Source organism: Eretmochelys imbricata, chromosome 11 (assembly GCF_965152235.1).
Source record: "Eretmochelys imbricata isolate rEreImb1 chromosome 11, rEreImb1.hap1, whole genome shotgun sequence".
Lineage (NCBI taxonomy): Eukaryota > Metazoa > Chordata > Testudines > Cheloniidae > Eretmochelys > Eretmochelys imbricata.
Window position 1 is genome coordinate 20,855,140 of NC_135582.1, and position 26,383 is coordinate 20,881,522.

A 26,383-nucleotide genomic window follows, 5' to 3' on the forward strand; every position below is an offset into this window, starting at 1 on the left:
TTCATGCAGGTCCCCACATCTGTACCCTAGAGTTCAGAGTGGGGGAGGAACCTTGACACCTTTTGAGTCTCATTTTGAAATGGATAAAAAGGTAAGTATTCAGAATAGTCTTCTTGCCTTTTTGCTCTATCTAGCACTTCTTCTGGTTTAGTAGAGTTAATAAAACTGTTGTTTTTTTGATTTTTCAAGGAAACTTTTTGTGCGTATTGTTTTAATCTGCTATCGTGGCTATCTCGCTTTTTGACTGATTTAGGCAGATATCTTTGATCAAATGCTTTGGCCAACAATTTCCCATCACTTCTTAAAGTAGATTCTATTTCTAAGCGAGTGACATATTCTGATGTAACATCTAGATGTGGGATTGCAGAAGTATAATCCACATTATCATAATGGCAGCCTAGAGATTGTGGAAAAGAACTCTGAAAGGCATTTGGTGTAGTTACAGAGTGCAGAGATAGAGTGTGCTCCTTCTGACATCTGCAGTAATTTTTCCTTTTCTTCCCTTCAGAGATTGGTGGAGTCTTGTCAAATAAACTTTTCCCTGGGGGTATCTGATTAAAGAAATAAAAATAAAGAGATTGGGGGAAAAAATAAACAGCTTTCAACAAACTGGTCCACAGCATTAAATCAACTTTCTTTTCTGAAGTCTTGGGGACATAGGGTCCCAATCCAGCAAAACATTTAAGCATGTTCTTTACTTTAAGCATGTGAATAGTTTCAGCGGTTTTACAGCCACCTTTGCATGACCCTTCCTGAATTGCACTATGCAGTCCATGGATGCAATGGGGCTATTCGCTAGCGTGTGCTTAAGTGCTTTGCTGGATCAGTGCCTACTTGCATGACTTCAATTTACAGAATTATTTTAAAGGACACATTTTTCAGAAAATGCATATTATCATTTTTTTACATAAGATGTCTGATATATTCCTATATAACTCAACTGAAGCCAGGGGAATTACACTAAGGATGAATATAGCTCAAAAATTTCATTTTAAACCCTTGTATTAATTTAGCACTCCCTGCTCTAATTATTAAACAACACCTTCTCTCCCTTCTGATTTAGTGCATTCATATTTTTGCCTTTTAAAAATGTTACTCCTTTCAAAAACATTTGTGTGGTGTGCTATATTTCATTATTATAATGTAAGGGAACAACTTTTATTTGAACTTTCCTGTCATTGACACACACAACTATATCTTATTGATCACAAAGATGTGGCATCACATAAGACAAAACTAATTACATTCCTTCCTTAATTTAGTCCAGCAGTAATGAGGGGGTAATTCTAGAGAGTTTCAGTTTGAATAAGCAACCATAATTAAAGTTTGGCTGTAAGTCTCATGAGAACAGAATTTCTTGTGATGTTATTTATACAGCATCAGGAGAGTTCTTGGAGCTTTATAGTTTTGTAAGATACAGTTCCTGCCCCAATCTTTTGTTGGACTTGAAATATGAGAGAAACAAAATTTCTTGAAGTATTTTGGTAATTCTGCTTCCCGACCCAGGCTAAACCTAGAAGTTCAGGAAAATAAAAAAGAGTGCACCAAAATTTCGGAACCTCAAAAGAGGTCTGGTACTGCTGTGGGGACAGGGTTATCTTATCCAGTTCATCCATTGAAAGCAGTACATACAATAGAATGATTATATAGACACTAATACAATACTAAAATTTTTACGAAGTTATCAGAGTGACAGAGGAAAAGGGAACCGTTATTGGCTATTCAAGAGGTCCCCTTCTAGGTATGATATATGAGTTTGGCATTCTATTAAATATTTTGCAAAATGAGCAGATACAACAGAACACAATTTGATTTGAGGTTTTCATAATCCTAGAATTTTTCAAATTAATGACACTGAGCTAGATGTTGAGTTACTGCTCTGACTGAACTGGTAAATATAACAGCCATTATGCACTCAACATTAGCTTTCATACAGTCTAAGACAATAGGATGTGTTTCCTTGAGAGAGGGGATGTTGAAATTACTTATTGTTCTTTTTGAAAAGGGCAATGAGAGCTTTAACTTCCAACTGGATGCTTGCCAGACACCTTCCCTTGTGCTGCATGGAAGCATCACCCACAAGTGAGGCTGGCTAAGAGGAAAGAGTCCTAATATCATCTGAGTTTTAAAGACACCTAACCTAACTAATGCAGCAGAATTTTTAGAGGTGCTCACAGAAACCTTAAACTCAGAGGCAATTATTTCTAGAGCTAAAAGAAAAATGGAATTTTCATCCAGTAGGAAATTCTGATATTTTGACATTTGATTTCATCCTGATTCAGGATGTAATGTTGAACTATTGAAACTTTAATGCAAATGACAAGTTCAATAATTTTTATTAAGATATGTCAAAATGTTCCATTTTAACATTTAATTTGGTTGCCAATCTGAAATGAACTGTTTTGTTTCTGTTTGAGTCTACATTATTCTCTGCATCCATCTGATCCACTGCGGTGCCTCTTGGAAGTTGTAATTTGGGTGTCTCATGTCCCATTCCCCAGTACAGGCAAGACTACATCTCTAGTGATATATCATGGTATATCTCCCTCTGGCTGAAAGCTTGAAGAGTCTCATGGGAGTCCTATGACCATGGTTCACTATGGGAGATTTAGTCTGACCAGGGAGACTGACTCAAAGGAGAGAAAGGAAGCCTGAGAGACCCGAACTGCAACTTCCATGCACAGAAGCTCCAACAGATTCAGAGATTAATGTCAAATCAAAACTCAATGAAATGTTTCAATTTGGGTTTACCTGAAATGAAACTAAATGTTTCATTGTAATTTTCCTCAGGGAAAATTGAAAAGTTTAGGCACAACTCAACATTTTCTAAGAAAAATTATTCAGTGTTACTCTTGAAAATAAAAGGAAAGAGCATGTTTGCTGCTCTCCGATCAGGAGCTGCTATGGGAATTGCATGTCATAGAACTTCTATTCCTTATTGGTAAGGATGCTCTTTTAAAGGCTTGGAGGGTTGGATGCAATTTTATGTGTAAAGTTGCCATTTGGAAAAGTTGCTGTTTAAAGAGCTCTGTGCCATCCTGAGCCCTGCAGCTTTTTTAAAGAAGTTGCAGCCAGGGAGAGAACTGAATTGCCAGGTGGTGAATGATCCAATTAGCTTCTGGTGCTGGAGAGTCCTAAAGTCTAAAGTACTAATTTGTTGTCTAAAATTAAATTAAAAACAAAAGCAGGGAAATCAGCATACAGGTTTTACTCCCTATTTTGCAATTTTTCTGTGGGTGTATTATAAGGCCTGATCCAATGTTCTTTAAAGATAATATGAGTCTTTCCATTGACTTTAGTTGGTTTTGGATTATGGCCTTGATTCTTAGAGTCCTTATCTTTATTTACTTAGGGTCTACAGCAAAAGTTATATTTGTCACCAGTCCCTCTCCCCCAAAAGGAGTTTCACCTGCTTTTCTTGAGCACAACAAGGTCTCGTCCTAGTCCCTGACAAGTGCTGGAAAGTTCTTCTCCTTTCCAAGTGGACAAAGAATGTAAAGTTCCCCCTGAATACTGTATCTTCCATTGGCTGCTGGTTCCCACACAGAGCTACTACAAATTCTCCAGTCACTCTCTTAGCTGTAGATAGCTTACCCACCTCTTGCCAGCCTGTTGCCATTTTGTTCTGAGGAGTGGGTTGGCATCCAGTAACAGGGACTAGTGGTTCATGTTGGAGCTACAACCCAAGAGAGCTAGACAAGTTCCCACAAGAAAGGAGGAAAGCTGGGAATGCTGGGAATAGGTTTTTCGCAGGAGTGGGTGGGTGAAATTCTGTGGCCTGCGTTGTGCAGGAGATCAGACTAGATGATCATAACGGTCCCTTCTGACCTTAGTATCTATGAATCTATGACTCCTGCCAGGAGTCCCAGATTTCCCGTTCTTGTAGTCTCGAAAACCATCCTTCCTTCCACCTAAGTAACCCCCCAGTACCCACATCTACATCTAGGAAATGGATAAGTCCCCAAAAGATTAAAACCCAGGGGATTTAGCCACTATTCTATGGATTAATATAAAGGAAACTGAGTGCCTCTAACTTTGAGTCTTGTATGTGCTGCTCACAACTACAGCTCAAAATACTCATCAATTAAATTAGGATGATTAATGGCTTCAGCTGATTTTATGTAAGTTGAATACAGTTTAATTGCGTGTTCATTTCCTAAAAGTCAGTAGCTCTGAAGTCTTTTCTAGTTACAACAGAGATGGGTGCTGGATGCACTGACAGGGTGCAGAATCAGGATTAGCTAGACTAGGGTTCAGATCTGAGGCAGAAATAAGCGTTAGGGTTTGGGTTCAGATTCAACTGTGCCACATTTCCTGAACTGTTCTTCAGGGCCGGCTCTACCTTTTTTGCCTCCCCAAGCAGCGAAACAAACAACAACAACAACAAGCGGCCGCCGAAGAAGAAAAAATAAAAAAGCTGCCGCCAAAGTGCCGCTGAAGAAGAAAAAAATAAAGCAAAGTGCCGCTGCCGAAGGGCCGCCGAGGAAGGAGTGCCGCCCCAAGAGCGCCGGAGCGCTGCCCCTTCTGATTTGCCGCCCCCGGCACCAGCTTCCTTAGCTGGTGCCTAGAGCCAGCCCTGCTGTTCTTCCAGTCCCAAAGGATGGAAATCTCAAGTCATCAGCTGATCCTGCAATATTTCTCCTGGTGGGCACCTCACAAGGACAGAGGTCTTCATCATATTTTTATTTTGGACCAAATTTTGTAATAGCGGCTGCCCTGAAAATAGTTAATCACCAACCAATCAAAGACTGCAGAATAGTTCCATTCAGGTTTTGAAATGACCTGGACCCAGAACTATAAGGCTATGTTTGGATTCGGGAATTAAAATATGGGGCAATGGAAGTCCCTGATATGGAAAGGGATCAGAATCCCTGTTCCAGACTCTCTCTCTTAGAAAGCAAGAGTTTCAAATGTCCCATTATTTTTAACTGAATAGATATTAAGTTTTAGCATGCTACATTTATTGCCACTCTTTGTCAAAATGTAAATATTTAATTGTATAGTCACATGTTGTAATTAGCTTTCAGGAATAAAAGAACAAGGGAAATACCAAACACTTAATTAATCCCTATTGTCAGTTATCTACATTTTTCAGAATGGGTGAGAACTGCGTTTTTTAACAGCTGAGTGGGATCTTAACACAGCTGTTAACATGGTATCTCTCGTGAATATAACACGTCTCTCTCAGTAAAAGAGCTTCTTATGTGTAGTGTACAGACTGAAAAATAAGCTTTCGTTATGTTTGTGGTGATAATGGACCTCTAGCCCTCCTTTGACAGATTAGGCAGAGCTCTTTTTCAGGTCATTAAAAGACCATGTAATGAAGTAAATGTATAGACACCCCTTTAAACGATGTTACAGTATGACTTTTAGGTTTGGAATCCTTTAGCTCTGTACCTCCACTCTTCTATGAAGTCTTCCTCAGGCATGTTACTCTGGTGTGATAGTAAAGGACTCCCGCTGGTGTTATGGAAGTCATTATGACTGTTCCCATCAAAGATGCCACACAAATCTCTAGTGCTGTTAAAATCGATGCTTGGCGCCCTGACTGTCAAACTCATTCCCCACTCACTTACATCAGCTCGAACAAATGCTCCTGAAGGGAAGATGATCTGAAGAGGCAGAAAAAACCCAGTGAATTTAATCCATTAGCAAGTTTCTTCTGTAATAAAAAAAGTGTGTTCCCTCCCTCGCAAAAAAAAATCAAAGCAGGAAGTTGGCTATGCAGTTGGTAATTTAATGCCACTTAGACACTCTGTAAACATTTATTTTACAATGATGCTGTCGGTTTTATTTACAATGATGCTTTCAGAGTTTTTGGTACTAATATCTGATAGCATCATATAAATATAAACCCACACAAGCGCCTTCCTTTTTTAAATTAATAATTACATTCACTGACGTTTTCCCATTGGTAAGTTACCAGCTAATTTTTGAAGCTGTCACCATGATAAGACCACCCCTGTGTTTTTGCCTGGGAAATTGTTTCTTTTTGATAAATTGCTAAGTATGGAAAATAGCTTTCTTCCCTCTTGAAAACTGTTGAATTTTCCAGACATGCTGAGAACTTGCAACCCCCATTGATTTCAGCTGGAGCTGTGGTTGCTTAGCACTTCTGAAACGCAATGCACTTCAAGCCAAAAAGCACTTCAACCCAAAATCAGTACCCACTGTTGAAAATTTTGACCTTAGCCCCCGAGGGAAATTTACAAGGAACTTACAAGGAATTTACAAGGGACTTACAAGGAACAGACTGTGACCTGCCCTGACATTCCAGAGACACTGTTTGTGAAGTTCCCTGCCACAGAGCGGGGTGATGTGTTTCCTTTAACCTTTTCCATTTTTTTCTTATTCTTTTTAAAATTAATTGTTGATTAAATAACTTGCATTTGCTTTAAATTGTATGTAATGGTCAGTGGGTCAGAGAAGTGCCCCAGTTCAGAGAGAGTACCCTGGAGTAGGGACACCCTAGCCCCTGTCCTCGGTGACCACAGCAGGGTTGGGGGTCGAGCCCCCCAGGAATCCTGTGCCCAGCCTTGTTGGGGTTACGAGGACTCTGCCAGACAGGAGAGTGGAAGGGGAGTCCTCAAGGGCAGGGAGGCCACTGGGTAAAGGAAGTGGGAGCGAGGACTCAGATCCTTTCACTAGCCCACTTCACCAGGGTAGTACCGAAGCCAGGAAAGTTCCCCACAATAGTGGGACTATTCCCCCGCTTACACATGGGATAATGCACATCAAGGCTAGTACAAGCTACAGAATCATGTGAGGGTGTCTGCATAGTGCCCATGCGCTAGGCTCAGTTCTGTTTGGATGTTAGTCCCCCTGAGTAAGGAAAGCAGGATTTAGCCTATTAATTTCTTACTTTCATAGATAAGAAATTTAAAAAGCAAGTATATTTTAAGAAGCAAATTTCTGTAGTGTTACACAAGTGAATGGTGGAATGATTCACGATACTTGAATCTTGCTTATAAGTTTGTATTTCCTTAATTTTTAATTTAATTTGTAGGCCAGGACAGCTGCTAGTTGAAACAGAGCTATAGTTACCTCAGCTACCTTTTTGAAACTAACATAGATCTGTGTGAGTAACTGATTTTTAAGTGTTTGCTGCCAGTCCAAAAAAAAAAAATCTTTCAGGTCAGTCTAAAATGATATTTTACATTTTTTTTCTACCAACCAAAAAGTAAAAATAAATAAATAAAATATTTCAGGTTGAATAAAACATTTTGTTTGAGTATAAATGAAATGTTTCATTTTCAAGATTTTCAAAACAATTTTAATTAAACTGAAGTAAAGTTTGAAATGCAGGGTCATTTCAGATGATAACAGTTCATTCTGAACATGTTGAAACCAAACATTTTGAGTTCAGATTTTTTTTTTAACTAAAACAATTCAGCGAATTTGACATGAATCTGTGAAATGTTTTGGTTGACCCAAATCTGCATTTTTTGGGTGGAAAAAAGTTTTGGCTGAAAAATTTTGCCATGTTCAACTAACACATGCCAACTGTCTTCTAATTACACACTTTCCTTCAAAAAGGAGTTTGTGTTTAAAATCTCTGCTATCAGGACACTATCTGCTATTTCAGTGTTCTGCACTGGTTGGACTAGATTTTCCCCTCACTCATGTCCCACAGAAACTCAGTTGGATATAACCCCAGTGGAATCAGTGGGGTTTACATGCAGTTAAATTAGGACAAAATGTGGCCTTATAACTCCAAATTCAAAGAAAGTGATTAACATTTTGAATATATTTTGAATATTGCTAGTAAAGATTATTCTAGTAATAAAACTGTAATTATACTGTATTCAGTTGTAAGGTGAAATGAAAGGTATTTTCCTGCTTTTGCTTCCTTTCTGCAATTAAGAAACTTTAAATAACTATGTTATCAAGATCTATTCCAAGGGAGAAGAAGATGGTGAGAGCCAAAGCTCAGAACCCCCACCCCCACCCTAACATTGTTTTGGCTCCTTATGGCCCCTTTCTTACCCAGAATATTTTCTAGTAATAAATCTTGATGTTGAAATTTTAGGACAAAATTCTCAGCTTGGATCTCTTTAGTGCAGTCTGCACTTGTTTGTCCAGTGATTTCATGACCAGATTTCAAGGAACACCTGGACTAGAGATCTTCAGTGTGGATGAAAGATACAAAGTGCAAACTGGAAAGCACAGTAGTGCTTTCTAAGTAAATAATTTGTACTAAAGCAGATGTGCTGCAGAACCATCTTCATTGTGTGATCTTTCATCTTATACTTAGATCACAAGTTTTTCAGGGCCGTCTCTTTGTTATGTAATTGTACAGTGCCTAGCACAGTGGGTGCCCGTGGGACTGCTAGGCACTACCATAATACAAACAACAAATAATATTCATATGACTCTTGGCTATGTCTTTGAGAGTAACGCCCATCCACTCTTATTAGTTTCATGTTTTGTTTTATGTTTGGTTATATTAACACGTTAGCCAGCACTTTCCCTCAGTCTGGTTTTCTCAATAACTGTGACTTTCACTGTAAGCACTCTTATGGCTATAGGTGTGTGTGTAGTAGTTACTTAATTCAGAAATATATAGTTAAAGTCAAAGCAACATGTAAAAAAAAGGTCCACCTACGGTAATTTTTTTCCCCCCGTAGGACTTCACGATTTTGACACGTTGAGGTGATGCGCCAATGCTCTTAATGGACAGCTGAGGTCTGGTTTCCTGAAACTGACCATTACACATGTCTAGCAAGATGATGTCATTACCCTCCTAGGCAGCTACACTGCAGTTGCAGGCAACAGCATACTGGTGGCTTCCACAGTCCCACTGTCGTACATGTACCTCAAACACACGGGCCAGGCTCTTGCACAAAAGAAAGGTTCCAATTTTATAATTGTCAAAACGCATAAACAACAAACAAACAAAAACAGGATTTTCAGACCCCGGGTGTACACCTATCATGACTGTGTGTTTATACTCCAACAGCCACACTCTTTCATTAGGCCAGCATGATGGCTGGCCTTGGAGGAGAAAGAAAATTAACACACGGGGAAGCCTATATTCATCACCATACACAAGCTAATACCGTTGGAGTTATTAGCTGGAAATGGATAAGAATTCATGTGAGAGCTGTTAGCTGTCTAAGAGCTGCTGCTATGGCAACAGGCATGGATGAAAAAGATAAACATTTGAGAAAAGCAAATGGGAAATAATCCCTGCCTCCAGGACTTAATAAATACATTTTGGTTTAACTGGATGCTCTACAGCATGGCATTCTTCACAGCAAAATCAGTGCTCAAATTACAACTTCTGTGACTAATCACTAACTTTTACAAGGCTGATTGGGGCTAGGTGAACATTTCATATGAAAAGTTAGGACTCTCCTGGAACCCTGTTAAAGTGAAGTCATTTCCCACCCCCTTCGAACGACTTCACTATAAGCATAAGTTTTACTATAACTGGATTTGCAACTGGCACACTGCCTTGTGTTGAGTAATTTGGAACTTTCATTGTGCTCTACTAAAAATGGAGTTTCAGTCTGTCTGAATTCACTGTGGAACTAATTTTGCAGTTGTTAGTCAGTCAGTGTTATTCTGGCAAATTTCCCACAGATACCAGTCTGAATTTTGCTTGAGTAAGGACTGCAGGATTAGGACCTACAAGTGGATTCTCTTGTATTTCCAAATGCCTATGTTTTCTCACATTGTAATTACTTCTTGCTCTTGTCCCATATATTGCTCTGACAACTGGAGGAAACAGTGGCTATGCATTTTACGGAAATTGTGAGGGACTTCTTTGAGTGGATCAATTGCTAACCACCTTTAGAAAGCAGTGCTTGGTAACACCTTCCTTTTAAACAGCTATGTTTCATTTTAAAACAGATTTTTAGGAATCTACAATTAATAGAAAATAAATTACTATTTTTCATGTTGGAATTTTCTATATTATGCCAGGAAAGTTCAATGAAAATAAAGATCAGGAGTTTTTTTGTAAAGTACTGCTTCAGAAAGAGCTCTGTTTCCTTTACAGTTCTCCCTCACCTCCTCCGCCCCTTATAGAGAAGCACATTCTGTAGAAACGTATGTAGTTTGGAATAAAGCAAGAAAATAGAGTTTAACTGTCTGTTTATTGTCATAAAATTTGATTTTACTCGGTCTTGAAAAACTCAGCGAAGTTGGCTGTAATGAGATAACACTTTTGATGGGCTTGTCTCATCCTATTTACTAATCAGGTACATAAATTCTGAGCATGCTATTTAAGAACTGGGGCAAAATACTGATTAAAACTAAAGGGAGCATTAAAAAAACTTCATATAATCCCTTGTAATGTCAAACGATATGCTCCTATGGATATATCCACAGGAAGGAGATGGAAAACTCTGAGAATCATCTTCCAAAACTTCCTTCAAATAGTCCTTTTTCAGTGCAGGCATTTTGAAGGAGCGTGGTCATGAAAGAAATAGGGGATGCATGAGAGTGGCTGCATCTGAACTCTGCTGGTCTATCGTTTAAATACATAAGATTCTCTTAACACAGGTACATAACTGTCTTTCACAGAAATGGAACTACTCATTCATATTAATGTGTATAGACTATGGGAGCCCAATCCAACTCTTATTGAAGTCAGTGGGAGTCCTTCAGTTAGGTCATGCCATAGATCATGTAAAATGTCAGACTTGCAAAATGTCTTCATTTTTAAATGGAAGCCTTAAGCTGGTGCTGAATTACTTGAATGCAAAATTGAACCTAAACAGATATGCTTTTGTGGCACTCAGAAAAATGTCATGACAGTCATATAGGCAGCAGTGGAAAATTAAATACTGCTAAACAGTAGGAAAAGATTTTACTATATGTTTTTTTTTATATTTGCCCCAAATGTGGAAATCTTAAATCAGAAGAATAACCTTAACCCCCTCCTCCACACCTCCCGCCATACACTTATCTATCACTATGTTGTTATACTGTACTTTACTGTTGCTATACAACCCACTCCCAAGGACACTCCAGCACTCATTCACTTTTCCCATGAGGCTCCCCCTCCTTGTCTCTTCCATCTTCTGATTTAATTTATTTCATTACTACTGCTCCCAAAACATCAGCCACTGAAAGGCACCATTTACGATTAATCTGTTCACTTATCCGTAGGACTGCTGTCCTTGCCAGTGAGAGCTGTTTTATGTTAGTCTGTGTCCTATGAAGTGTTAGTCAGAGGGAAAATGAAGGATATACTTGGGATCCAGAATACATTCACATTTTATTTTTTGTAGCAAGCATTTTATAAAGGAAAAAGAGGCTCAGTTGATTTGCATGACCCTCCTGGGCCAGATTCATCCCTGGTCTCACTTCACTCAAGTCCTTGGAGCTACCAGAGTCCAATTTAGGTCAAGATAAAGCAGACAGAATAGAGTGGATCAGAACAAAGAGTTGTGATTCGTTAGTGGCATATGGCTTCACATCCCAAGTTGGATGTGGATAACACCATGTACCGGATAGTTAGGCTTCATGGAATTCAATTTTTATTGTTTTATCATTTTGATGGTAATATCAATGTTTACTGGTAAGCATTTTTTCTATTTTAATCTCTTTAAATTTTCAGAGTTGTGGGAAATTATGGGGAGGTCAAAAATAATTATTTAATGACAGTAGATGTTGAGATTCAAAGTGTTAAGGCTTTATAACTGAAAACACAAACTGTCAACTTCACATGTCAAAATATACAAAGTAAATATCCTTAAATAAAACTTTAATTAGTTTTCAAGCAGCATTTTTTTTACTCTGCCTATCTGAACATTTCAGTTATTATCAATGGAAATATTTTTTGTTGTTTAGTATGTGTACAGTGAGATTGACCAACATTTTACCAACATTTATCTATAAAAATCTAATTCCTCCAACCCTAAGGCTATTCAGTTTTAAAGTAATCATGGCAGCACTGAGTAGGAGAATAGAGGTGCCATCAATTGCTGTTCCTAGATGAATAGGTCAGTGTATATGGTAAAGACCCTCAAGTTTTAATATTCCCACTCCCCTAAAAACTAGGGTATAAATAAGAGCCCTTTGGCCTTGCTATGTTTAATAAAGGCAAAGCAGATGAGAAACTGAACATACCCATTACCTCACCCATGTTTTTGTAAGATAGTTACTCCATCCCAGGGTTAAATGAACTTCCAGTTACTCTGCTGTGCATTATAGGTGTGGAGCCTTTGAAGAAAGCAAAACTCTTGACTTGATTACATTGCCCAACAGTTTGGACCTCAGTGTGCACCAAAGAGCTGCATTGTAACTACTCCTCTGTGCAGACGCTGCAGGTGCAAACTAAAAGATTCCTAGTTCACTTTAACATAGTCTTCTTCAAATGGGATTATATTAAGGTGAACTAGGAACCTTTTAGTTCACATCCACAGTGTCCAGGGGGACTTACAGCACTTGGTGGATGCTGCTATTCACAACCCTATAGTTTGATGTGAGGGGAAATGTAGTCAATCTGCAGATTCTGAGGAGCATGAGGGGTGGAGAACTCTCTTATAGAGTTCTCATCCTCCCTGGAGATCTTGTGATCATAGAAGAGAGGCTTTTTGCTTTTAAATAGGCATTTGCAACAGGACGGTTTCCCACAGAGCCAAGATCTATGACTTTCCTTGACTTGTGGGCATCAAGACAAAGAATTTTTCTTGCAGCCTGGGACTTCCATGTTGCAGGATGAAATTAATCCAGAGGAAGGCAGGCCCCCTGATGCAACTGCAAAGCGGAACAGCTGCACAAGGGGGTCTGTACATTGGCTCTGCTCAGTGTGAAGGAGGCTGTTGTGGGTAGGCTCAGGAACTACTGGCTCCATGCTTAGGTGAAATCCCAGCAAACCGACCAAGTTGCTGATGGGCTAGAACAGTAGCTATGGAAGGGTTGCATTATTTTCCCAGTGACTTACCTCCAGGTTGGAGTGGCAAATTCCATTCCCTCCATCCTCAGGCATAGAACTTTAAATTTACCTCCCTGCACAAGTGCAGTTATTCTGTTCAGGAAATGGTGAATTTCACCCCTAAAGAATACTGATGCATAGATTTAATTTACATGCTCCAGAAATCTCAAAATTCTCCTTTATAAGGTGAAATGAAAAATAACACTAATTATATATAAATTACCAGCCGAGCAATCTTAGGTGTTTTAGATATGGCCATAAAAGAGTTATCTTAGTACTTAGCTTGAAACTGATAATTCACTTTTAAGAATCTACAATTTATGATGTGAAAGGCTTTTATATTTATAATGCATCATAACTAATAATGAAGCCTATACTTTCTCTTTGCCAGGCTTGCAAATTTGTTTCATTTAAAAGGCATTTTGCTATAAAAGGAAGTGCTCTTTCCGAGCTTTAGCCAGTATAATTAATGTCATTGCACTTCTATGCATCAACACACTCAAACTGTTGTACTGTAAAATATGACACTTTGCCCTCTGACTATTAGTCTCTCCCTTTGGTCAAAAGAATTATGAGGTAGATGTTTCTATAGAAATGTATTACTAAAAGGACATGACAAACTGTTTTTTATGTAATATGCATTCCTTGAGGTAGGCGTTCAGAAAGGGGAAACTATTGTCCCAAAGATAAGGTAGGTATTTTAATTATGTAATTAATAGCCTCACATTATGCTAACCCAGATGGAATGTGCATGAGGTAGACAGCTTACAAGCTGCTGAGTGGTTGTTACTCACTAGGAGAAGTTTATTTTAATAAAAAAAAAAAAGTAATAAAATAAACTCTGTTCACTAGAGCTGGTCAAAGTTTTTGACTGAAAATTTCCCAATGGAAAATGCATTTTGTCAAAATTGACATTTTCCATGGAAAAATGTGGATTTAAATTATGTATTTCAGTGTCCTAACTGATTAATTCAAAATAAAAAGATAATTTTCAACCGAATATTTAAATGATTTTTTTCATTTCAATGTTTTTTCTTTTGATTTTTGGAAACAAGGCATGTTCACTTTTGGTTTTGGGTCTGGTTTTCCCCTACTTCTCTACCATTTTTTACTTCCCCCAACTTTTTCTGGTGGGAAAGGAATAAATATAAGAAAGTATGGGGAAAATCTCACTCATCACTGGAAAAAGTTGCCTATCTCCAGCTCCTGTCTCCCCTCCTAGGTCTCAATCTCTCAGACAACCCTTCATGGTGTCGCATGGAGAGCTGATGGAAAGGTGACAAAGCGGCATTCTCCACACCAGCATTCCCTGGAAGGTGCTGGGCCAATGGGATCTGCTACCCTGTCCTTAGGCTGGTGGGGTTCTAGGCACAAGGGTAGGAAGAATGTATTTGCTTGGGTTACAGTGCTTTACTGGTCTGATATCAATTCCTGAGGAAGAGTTGATTGTCTGTCTTTTAAATTCTTCATCCTCTTTATCTATCCATGACTTGCTAATGTGTGTTTACATTGTTTCTGTGTGACAGCCCTTAAGTGTCTCACTTCCTGCTGTCCTTCCAGCGTAACATTCTTGCCCCAGTTCCTAGTGTCTACTGACTGCTTAAAATCACTGTAGTTCCTGGCCTCCAAAAGCTATTATTCTGCTGTTTCACTCACCCCCTCAGCCTGTTTTTTTCTATTGGCTAGCAATAGCTTCTGTTAGATTATTTTCCCCTCCCTATTTCCACACTGAGCAGTGTGTAATACTTTCTGCAACAGTCCTTAGGCCACCTCCTGATGATATATTAGTATTGTGGTGCACGTTTGTGGATTTTGCTCTGATTTGCCTGCCCAGATAAGCTTTCTGTGCCCTCTCTCTGCAGGGACCCAGTGCCGTGCAAGATGCACATCTCCATTCAAACACAACTTTTTCTCACATGCGCTTTTTTATGATCATAAGGAGATGATCAAAATTTGCCTCAACATTTATCTGTCAGCTGTAGGCCTCTAGCAAGGTACAAGCAAGGATTGCATACCCAATATTCCTTAGATGCAGGGTAGCTTTAAAACCAGTTCATCACATATATTAGAATTTGAAAGATTAACATTGTGGAATATATAGATAGAATGCTTGGCTAACTGATGACTAATAGGGCAAGGGGGAACATAATCATATTGGAAAGAGAGGAATTATTTACAATAATAGAAGAGACTATAACTAGGAGTGATGGGATGGTGAAATTAGGAGTAGGAAACTTGGCTGAATATCAAGAAGTTCCTGAAAGTGAGATGTATTAGTCTATGGAATAAATCTCCTGAGAGAGCTAGCAGAAGCCCCATTACTTGGCTCATTTAAAACTAGACTGGATAAAACATTAGTGACGATCCAAAAGGAAGAAATCCTGCAGTGTCTGGAGTAGTAGGTAGGATGGTTGAGATGACCTGCTGGGCCTTTTCCATTGCAAGATTCTGTATTCTGAAGGAGAACTTGCCATATACGGACATTCCTTATCAACCCCCAATGGTAACTTCAGATCTATTATTTGTAACATTTCTAAGAAACATCCCTACTTGCAATCAATAACGGGATAGCACAGGTGTAATTTGTAGCAAATGTTGGCTTAATAACATTAATTAATAAGTGGATTATTGAATAAAATAAAATGTCTTATAGGCTCTCTCACTCTCTGATATAATGTTGTGCTAGATAGCTGAGAAGGCACTTCCGGTCTATGATTCTGTTCTCTCTGGCTTATGACTTCCTCAGAATTGCCTATTGGGAGGACATTTCTCATTCCAAGCTTAGAAGTGAAATTATTTGATGTTGTCAAAGTTTATTCTTTTTGGCAATTTTTGAGTTATCTGGTTATGAAAAATAACAGTGGGATAGTGAAAAACTTGTTTGGAAGTCTGACTGGTGCTGAGATGACCTAAACTTAGTCGGTATTTAGAAGTCCAAACTTGTAGGGCCAAGTCTTCTGGTAGAGTAAACCACAGAGCTCCACTGAAGTCAATCAAGCTAAATCAATTTACTCGAGTGGAGGATCTGGCCCATAGTGCTAGAAAAGGAATGTGGGCTTTGCAGTGTTTGAAAAACAGTTAACTTAATTCACTTAATTTCTTAACTATCAGTGAATGTAGAAAATATACTGTATACATTATTTTCTAAACTCAGTTAATAGCTCAGAGTGTAGATAATTCCAGGTATTCAGTGAGCATATATAAATATTCATGCATACTAGCTTTTAATTCTTCCTTGTATGTCTCTCTGAATTACTATAGCTACCCGTAAAATGGCATAAGGAGTTCCACCATCTGTGTCAGCTTTTCTGCTGGGGCCCGTTTTCAAAGTCAGTATCCTGACTAAAGTGTACTGCAACCTACAGAGCATGTAGTATTTGAAATTGGGACGATTGGAGTTCAGCAGGTGGGACACCAGACTTGCTGAGCCTCTTCTGATGCTTCAGGTATACCATTATGACCCTGACTAGTAGCAGGCTTACCAACAGAAACTGGAAATCTGGGAGACAATCTGAGAGGATCTGGTTCTAATTCTGTAGTCCTTAATCAAGCAAATATTTGAATCAGGCAAAACTCCTGGAGTCATCAATGGGAGTTTTGCTCAATCAAGGGTTGCAGAATTTAACACTTTGTTTTGACAAAAACTAGTAAATCTAAGAAACATTTTAGCTTCAAAACAAATAACTCACATCATTTTTTTAAACACGAATTTAGACTTTTGGGAAAGAACAATGATTTTTCTCCAAAGCACTGTATCAATCACTAACAACAAACTATTATAACACTCCTAGGGTATTCTGATGGAACACCATATGCTGCATTCAGGAACTGAAAACTACAACAATCAAGCCAAATTATTTCAAGGTAGAAAGAATACTCACCTTCCATCAAATGTGATAATGTTTGGATCAGTGAAAGAGTAGCAGTTCCCTGTTGGGAGGTCTTGAACTGTGACCTGGTTAATATAAAATGTGTAATGAATACAACCTATGCAGCAGTTTCTCTTCATTATTTTCCTTCACAAAACTTTATGTGTAGCATTCAAGTGACAAGTACAAACTGAAATCTGACTTATAAAACATGATGTAGAATAGAATAGACTTCCTTTTTAAACAATTTGAGTTTAATCACATACTGCCTGGGAGCTGGATGTACTATTATTTCACCTACCTCAATTTATTGTATTTCTTTACCCTGTTTGGTAAAAGAGAATCTTTTCCTGCTAAAGTTCCCATTAAGACGCAGAACCCCACCTAGAAATTACCAAGAATGTAGAACACTCATTAAATCACAATAATTTTAAAGCCTAAGGTATGGCTTAATTATGGATAATTAGCATGATTTGTAGCCTGTACTACTACAGGTCCATAGGTTTGACCTTAATCCATATTTTGAATATTTAATTAATTTGTGATGCAGAGTGTGGACCAGGTTCTAAGATCAGTTACATTGTAAATCCAGAGTAAACCCCTCTGGTGTCAAGGAATCGGTGCAGTCTCCCTTGACTTCAAGGTTGTGGGAGCCATCAAAATTGGGTGAAGGATAAAGGGCTGTACTAAGGCTTCTCTCAGTTACAGCAGTGTAAACTATCTATCTTAAGTTAGATCAGCAATAACCCCTAAGAATTTCAGCCATCTGGGAGCAGAAATGGCATGAGGAGTCAGGAACCCCTGGAGATATTATGCCTGCAAAAACTAGGAGAATACCCAATGCCTCCAATGATGCTGTGGGGGAACACACTTACTTGTGGTACTTGCTACACCTGCTCCCTGTAGAGGTCCTTTGCATTGCCCATCCACTGGACAGAGAGACAAGACTATTGCCACATTGCTGCCCAAAAGGTGCCTCTTGGTGAAGGTGTATTGCATAATGTAATATCTAGTTCTCACCTTGATAATGTAGAATCAGTGTGCTATTTGCACACAGCCTATAGTAAGTTGTGGTGCAAAGGGCCCCATTTGCACTGGGGGAAGGATGAGCCATTTGTGACACCCCTTTATGGGATGCAACATGCTCCCATACATGCAGCCAGCCTATCCCCATTCTCTGGCCATGGCCGTCTACTCTTTGCTTGCTTTGACTATCTGCTCCCAGAGGGATGCATCTTAGGTGCACACTCTGCACTCCATCAGGCACCCAGAAATGCAATTCAAATAGTTGTGACATGGGGTGTGAAGCAGGGGGAAAAGGTGGAGGGGTCCTTGCTCCTCCCTTTGTCATTGTGCAGCCATGTGGAATTGGTCATCATGTAGTCTTTAGGAATAGGGGTGATTTAAAATAATGGATGAATGGGAGAAGGCGGGCTTCTCTCATGGAGATGAGCACCTCAAATGAAGAGTTTGTACTTTTGTATACACATCAACAGCCTTGTAGGGACACCACTCTGACACCTCTTGTACGCTGGCCACCCGCAGGTGTTAGGGTTCACTCCTTGAGGAATGCAGAAGTGAAGTCCTCCGTGAAAAATGTTTTGGCCTGAACTCAAATATTGTTGTATCTACCAAAAATGATGTAAAAGGATTTTCTCTATTAACACTATCACCACATCCCAACTCTCTCTCTCTCTCTCTTTCTTTCACTCCAGCTCTTTTAATTACTGAATGAATGCAAAGAGTGCAGTATATTTGCTTCCTAGGTTAGTGGGGACCTGAATTTCTCTCAAATCGTTCTGCACGCTTCAGCCATTCCATTTCCAGGTAAATTTTGAGATTTATTAGGAAGCCTGCAGTATCCAAAGACTATTTTGATTTTAATATATCATCCTGAAATTTTTCTTGGCTATGCTGGCAGAGGTGTTTCACATTAATGCCTCTAATTGCTTGCAAAACATCAACAGTAAAGTGGGATGTTTTTTTGTTCTTTCTATGGATAAAGCCTGCTTTACTGGGATCAAATTTAATTTATTTTTAAAATAGTTAATTCAACTTTACATTTGCTCAGTTCTCATGTTTTAATAGAAACATGAATGCCATCAAAAATTAATATGTTTGATAGCATTGAGCTAACTGCATTGCATTTGTGTTGAACTAGATTAAAGTTGCCTTTATCATCATAAGGACAATATTTAAAATATTAAAGATAAAGACTATATTGAGGAAGAAAGGAAATGTACACACATTTGTCATTATACGTTTTAAAGATACAAATACAGTACTGTGGATCTAATTTTCACCTCATTTCCTTCAGTGTAAATCAGGCGAAACACCACTGAAATCATTGAGGTAATACCATTGTACAGCCAGGGTAAGTGAGAATAGAATCAGTGTCACTCTTTGGGTCTTGAGGTAAATGATGCACATAAATCAGGACCATATAGTTCATTAATCAGGAGTATGTCTTCTATTGCTAAAAATGCGCTACATTGGTTTTGTCACCTCTTTGTGAACTTTAGCTGAGTGATATGTATGTTCTGGCACTGTGGTCCTTTTAGTCTATCACATCATAATATAACTGTGGACTTCTATCAGAGCTCTCATCTGAGAATCACCGGGCCACAAACAATGAGACAAATCGTGTGTGCCTCACTCACTTGAACAGGCCTACTGAAGTAAATGTAAGTAAAGGAAGCAGGATTTGGCTCATTAATTAATTCTCATTATATTAATAATGCCCATTTTGTACATGGATAAATAGAGATACAGAGAGGTTAAGTGCCTCATTAGAGACCTCATAATTACTGGCAGAGCTGAAAATAGAACACCAGATTCCTGACTCTCAGTCCCCTTCTCAAATTACCAGGCCACTCTCCAACCCTGTATTTATTCTGTTGTTCAGTGGGGAATCATAACCAACAGAAGCGTTCTTGCAGAGAAGCTTTGCCTTTGCTTCGCTCTACGAACCACAATTTCAGTGTGGGTTATGTGCTCTTTTGGAATTTCTTCCCCTGAGTGTTTTCTTTTCCTCCTAAAGAATTGACAGTTCCAAACCAGCCCTCCCTCCTCCCAAAACACACACACATACAAATGTGACTGTGTGTAGAATCCAGCTGTTGGCCCTACTAATGTCCTGGCTGATAATCAAAACAAACCTGTTAAAGCAAAACACTCCACATATTGATTTCTTTGGCATATTAAGTCACTGTGCTGGGTTAATGTGCTCACAATGAGGAAGTTTATACAGCTAAGACTTATTGCCTTTTCCCCCGTCTCCCTTCATAGCAAAACTCCCACTGAAGTTTGCCATGTTTTCCATGCTATTTGAGTAACCAACCTTTACATCCTTTGGCGCATAAGCTCTCCAGAGTAGTTCGCTCCTTGTGACTGGCTCCGCTCTGATATAGCTGATGCGGTCTCCATCCTGGGCAAAGTCTGTCACAGCTGTCACAGTGAGAAAGGCTCTTGGACAACTGTCTTCTGCACAGGGCATATGCAGGAGATCCACCTGGCATGCTGAAAGGGCTATGTTTGGGGGCCCCAATAATAGGTTATCTAAAATGTACAGGAACATTGAGCCTGAGAAAATATATTACCTGGTTGTCCCCACCTTCTTTACTGTCAGACATAAATGTTCTACTTTCAGACACATACATTAATCAAAACCACATGGGTTTTGTGTGAAAACTGTTGTTATGACTTAACTTGATCTGATATCGCTATGCAAATGGTCACTGCATTTCTTCTCCCAATAGATGTTTTTATGAAGACCCAATTGCATGCCTTTGTATTCACAGATGCAAATATCTTATCAAGTGACCCTCTTATCCATATGGGGAAGAGCCCATGGGATGAAGATGGATAATTCTCATGACAAGGAATAAAACTATGTTTCAGGAAGATGCACCTGCCAAGGTACTTACAAAATTATTATCAGTTTATGCCTGAGACAGAGGATGGTGCAGTGGTTAGGGTCCTAGTCTAAGACTTGAGAGACCTAGGTTCAACTTCCTGCTCTGCCATAGACTTCCTGTGGGACCGTGGGCAAGTGCCTCAATTCTCCATCTATAAATTGGAGATAATAGCACTTCTCTACCTTACAGTCAGATTGTGAAGATAAATACATTCAAAGATTAAGAGCTGCTTGGGTACTAAGGGAATGGGAGCTAGACAAGCATGTAATGTAGATAGAAAAGTGCTGGAGAGCTGGGGACTGAATCTGGCTACTCACAGAGCTGGCGAGGCAATGACATTGTAAGATTATTCATGCAGCTCTGCCACTGTGCTTCAGCTCTTACCTAAATGACCTCCTCTATGGGTGAGAGGGTAGCTGTCTCCATGCCTTTTCAGTCATTAGCCTCCATTTTTAAGGTCACAAATCTGGGGTCCTGTTAGTGCCATCTATTGGTGTTTTTTCATGTGCACGCTTATCCACTAAGAACTGGTCTGAGACAGGGTTGCTGCCTCTAAGGGACAAAAAACTGAGACATCCAGGATGTTCCTGAGCCCAAAGTGATCCATTGAAAAGGCCAATGGTTTCTTTGAACACGCAAGGGGAAATCGTGGCCCTATTGAAGTCAACAGAAAATTTGCCATTGACTTCAGCGGGCCCAGGATTTTACCCAGTTTCCACAGTCTGAGCCAACACCTACAGTATGACAAGAAATGTTGGAAATGAATTAGTTTGGTAAAAACAAAGCAATTATTCATAATTCATGGATTTGCTTCTTAATTTATATTCAGAAGGCATAAAAATATTCAAAAGTATTTCCAAAAAACCAGCATTTCCAAAAAATCAGCATTATAGAAAAGACCTATACAATATAACTGAGATTAAACCCATAGATTCTATACAAATTGAACTATGGCATAGAGAGGTATCTCTGATATCAAATCCTTAAAGGCTGGCTTACAATTGTATAGCAAAGTTCTGGATAATTTTCAAGTTTTTTTAGCCAGTTAAACAGAAGCTTTCCACAAAGGATAGTTATTGCTCTTGTAACCATGTGAGGTTTGTAACCATGTGAGAGCAAAAGTTTAAAATCAAACAAAATAATCTTGTTGAAGTAACAGTGGTACACATAAAACAAGCAGCACAACAGTTCTGTTGTGTCCTCGGATTAATTGTATTATCTAAACGTAGAGATATATTTCTATGCTTTTAATTGGCTTTCTCAATGCTTATTACCTATATAATTAACACAACAGTGGTGTTAAATGGACTCAACATGGAGTTTGTCATTTAATTTCTTTTGGCATAAATGAATAAAAACTAAAATAGCCTTTATTTCCAATGTGTAGGAGTGTGGCCAATTTAAATCTTACAGTATTTAAAAGGCTGTAGCTTTCTTTCAAACAAAAAACAAATGCAACTAAAGCATTGAATAAACATTCTTGCACAGTGCATATGCATACATAAAGCAGAAGATTGTCTGGCTATGTAGACTCCCTCCTCAGGCCCTACGCTACCAGCACTCCCAGCTACCTTCGAGACACCACTGACTTCCTGAGGAAACTTCAATCCATCGGTGATCTTCCTGATAACACCATCCTGGCCACTATGGATGTAGAAGCCCTCTACACCAACATTCCACACAAAGATGGACTACAAGCCGTCAGGAACACTATCCCCGATAATGTCACGGCTAACCTGGTGGCTGAACTTAGTGACTTTGTCCTTACCCATAACTATTTCACATTTGGGGACAATGTATACCTTCAGATCAGCGGCACTGCTATGGGTACCCGCATGGCCCCACAGTATGCCAACATTTTTATGGCTGATTTAGAACAACGCTTCCTCAGCTCTCGTCCCCTAAAGCCCCTACTCTACTTGCGCTATATTGATGACATCTTCATCATCTGGACCCATGGAAAAGAAGCCCTTGAGGAATTCCACCATGATTTCAACAATTTCCATCCCACCACCAACCTCAGCCTGGTCCAGTCCACACAAGAGATCCACTTCCTAGACACTACAGTGCTAATAAACAATGGTCACATAAACACCACCCTATACCGGAAACCTACTGACCGCTATTCCTACCTGCATGCCTCCAGCTTTCACCCTGACCACACCACATGATCCATCGTCTACAGCCAAGCTCTGCGATACAACCGCATTTGCTCCAACCCCTCAGACAGAGACAAACACCTACAAGATCTCTGTCAAGCTTTCTTACAACTACAATACCCACCTGCGGAAGTAAAGAAACAGATTGATAGAGCCAGAAGAGTTCCCAGAAGTTACCTACTACAGGACAGGCCTAACAAAGAAAATAACAGAACGCCACTAGCCGTCACCTTCAGCCCCCAATTAAAACCCCTCCAACGCATTATTAAGGATCTACAACCTATCCTGAAGGATGACCCAACACTCTCACAAATCTTGGGAGACAGGCCAGTCCTTGCCTACAGACAGCCCCGCAACCTGAAGCAAATACTCACCAACAACCACATACCACACAACAGAACCACTAACCCAGGAACTTATCCTTGCAACAAAGCCCGTTGCCAATTGTGCCCACATATCTATTCGGGGACACCATCACAGGGCCTAATAACATCAGCCACACTATCAGAGGCTCGTTCACCTGCACATCCACCAATGTGATTTATGCCATCATGTGCCAGCAATGCCCCTCTGCCATGTACATTGGTCAAACTGGACAGTCTCTACGTAAAAGAATAAATGGACACAAATCAGATGTCAAGAATTATAACATTCATAAACCAGTCGGAGAACCCTTCAATCTCTCTGGTCACGCAATCACAGACATGAAGGTCGCTATCTTAAAACAAAAAAACTTCAAATCCAGACTCCAGCGAGAAACTGCTGAATTGGAATTCATTTGCAAATTGGATACTATTAATTTAGGCTTAAATAGAGACTGGGAATGGCTAAGTCATTATGCAAGGTAGCCTATTTCCTCTTGTTTTTTCCTACCCCCGCTCCCCCCAGATGTTCTGGTTTAACTTGGATTTAAACTTGGAGAGTGGTCAGTTTGGATGAGCTATTACCAGCAGGAGAGTGAGTTTGTGTGTGTATGGGGGTGGGTTTTTGGAGGGGGGTGAGGGAGTGAGAGAACCTGGATTTGTGCAGGAAATGGCCTAACTTGATTATCATGCACATTGTGTAAAGAGTTGTCACTTTGGATGGGCTATCACCAGCAGGAGAGTGAATTTGTGTGGGGGGGTGGAGGGTGAGAAAACCTGGATTTGTGCTGGAAATGGCCTAACCTGATGATTACTTTAGATAAGCTATTACCAGCAGGACAGTGGGGTGGGAGGAGGTATTGTTTCATATTCTCTGTGTATATATAAAGTCTGCTGCAGTTTCCACGGTATGCATCTGATGAAGTGAGCTGTAGCTCACGAAAGCTCATGCTCAAATAAATTGGTTAGTCTCTAAGGTGCCACAAGTACTCCTTTTCATAAAGCAGAAGATGTTTATAGACATTTAGCATCTCAGTTGAATATATGTGGGCCAGTGACACATAGACAAACAGCTTCAGGGTGGACCAATCAAGGGCAATAGTTGGTTATTAGTTTAAACTACATAAATTAGATGATTAAAAGGGACAGAAACTTGCCACTTCTGTAACAGCTTCTTTTCAAGGCTAGTTAATTGGTACAGTTGTATCTCCATCTTTGCACCTCTCAGCACCAACTTGTCAAGTTCATTAACACATTGAAAATAAATCTACTTCTGGAAACTTTCTCGGTCAGTCTCCCTTAGAATATTAAGAGACTGATAAAACATGCAGTGAAAAGGGAGTGGGCTCCTGCCAAGCAAGTTTGTATTAGATGCTAACTTTGGCAGAATAGCTTCTGCAGTCTTGTTAGCTCGCTGCTCATAAATTTTGTCATCAGCCAGATTTTCAAAGGTGCCTAACCTGCTCTGGTGCTTTTGAAAATTCCACTATGTGCCTATCTGCATATTTACACACCTAAATACCTTTACAAATCTGACCCTGTGAGTTTAAAGAATGCTCACTTGGTAGGCTGACACAGCCAGGCCATCAAGAGGAATATGCAGATCAGTGCACCACTAAGTCACGTGCAAATTCAAACCACTCCATGTATGGAAGCTAACAGCTGCTGAAACCACAGGTACAGTTCATCTTAGATCACTGAGTTATGTTCTCATTTTGAATGCCTTTTTATCCCCTTTGTTGTCTGTGCGTGTGCTGAGGATTGGGAAGAAAAGTAGAGGGATTTCAGCTCATTTAAATGCATGTTTCTGAACATCAGGGAGATTAAAAAAGAATGAGAAGAAAGAGTGGGGTGGTAGACTGAACCTCAGCAGAGGATTATTGATTTTTTTGTTTCGTTTTAGGAGAAGTTCTATATAATGTATACGTCAGTGGCAAAGATTTGGGGTGAAATCCTGGCCTCATTAAAGTCTAAAGGTACTTTGCCATTGATTTCAGTGGGTCCAGGATTTCACCCGTGGAGCAGGGGTTGTTTAAAAAATTCTTACCAGTGGTAAAACCAGCACATAGCAAAAGTCACACTTTCTGTTATTTTGAAGAAAAAAAAATCTCAGAGCTTGTATGTTGTTTTGCCTTGAGTTTTTAAGATGAGATACTACATTTAACAGGTGGACAAATGTTCTGGTGGGCCTGATATTGTGATCCTGTCCCCAAAAGCAACTCCCATTGACTTCAAGGGAACCAGCATACACTGGAGGGCAGCGGAATCAGTCCCTTGATAGAAAATTTGGTTGTTAGGTGGTAAAAATGGACAATGAATAGCCATAATTTCTGGATGTGAGCAGAATTACATCACTTTGGCCTTGGGAAAAATATTTGCTGATTAAGATGGCAAAATGTTTCTTTAGATAAAATTTGCTAACATTCCCAAGCAAACAACTTAAGTAATCAATAGTATGTCACAAAAATTAATCCAGTGTTGTTGTTGCCATGTTGGTCCCAGGATATGAGAGAGACAAGCTCTGTGGAGCTTGAAAGATTGTCTCTTTCACCAACAGAAATTGGTCCAACAAAAGATATTACCTCACCCACCTTGTCACTATCATGTTCCAGTACACCAAAAAACCCCAAACAAATGAAAACCAGAAAACAAACCAATAAAAAAAAACCCATTATATTTTCATTTTCTAGAAAAGGAATGTAATGTAGAACTAATTCTTGATATTTTTAAAAGGGAAAAACTACCAAATTCCTAACTTCTACACCCTTCTTGGGGTATGTACTGTTACTGGGAAAATTAGGTTATATGGGATACAAAACAATATCTATAATGTTTCATGATTTTCTTCTCTGTCCAAAAGTCTTTGAGGTCCTGATGGTGAAAAGACTTAAACATGTGTATAACGTTACATAGATGAATAGTCCCACTGAAGTCATTTGGACTCCTCAAGTGTGTAAAGTTACATGTGCTTATTTCTTTGTAGAACTGAGGTTTTATAGCGTAGGTTCTTTGGGATACTGACTGGACCTAACCATATGTTTCTAACATCAATAAAATCACAATTTATCCAGAAAAAGATACAAAATCCGTTCAATTATTTATTTATTTATTATTGATCCAGCTCTTGAATTATCTGATGATGATGTTCTGAGTGACCATCAATAAGTGATGAGATTGTTCTGAGTGT

General features: G+C 39.3%; 1 protein-coding gene across 1 annotated transcript in view; it reads right to left on the reverse strand.

Annotated features, from left to right (window-relative positions):
- The window catches only part of LOC144272375 (von Willebrand factor D and EGF domain-containing protein-like), a 218,268-nt gene that overhangs the window by 149,026 nt on the left and 42,859 nt on the right, over positions 1 to 26,383 (reverse strand). The window contains 7 exon segments of the mRNA XM_077830375.1: positions 60 to 551; positions 2,752 to 2,785; positions 5,398 to 5,612; positions 8,606 to 8,877; positions 16,769 to 16,844; positions 17,083 to 17,142; positions 20,099 to 20,316. Coding sequence (XP_077686501.1) covers positions 60 to 551; positions 2,752 to 2,785; positions 5,398 to 5,612; positions 8,606 to 8,877; positions 16,769 to 16,844; positions 17,083 to 17,142; positions 20,099 to 20,316 — 1,367 coding nt within the window.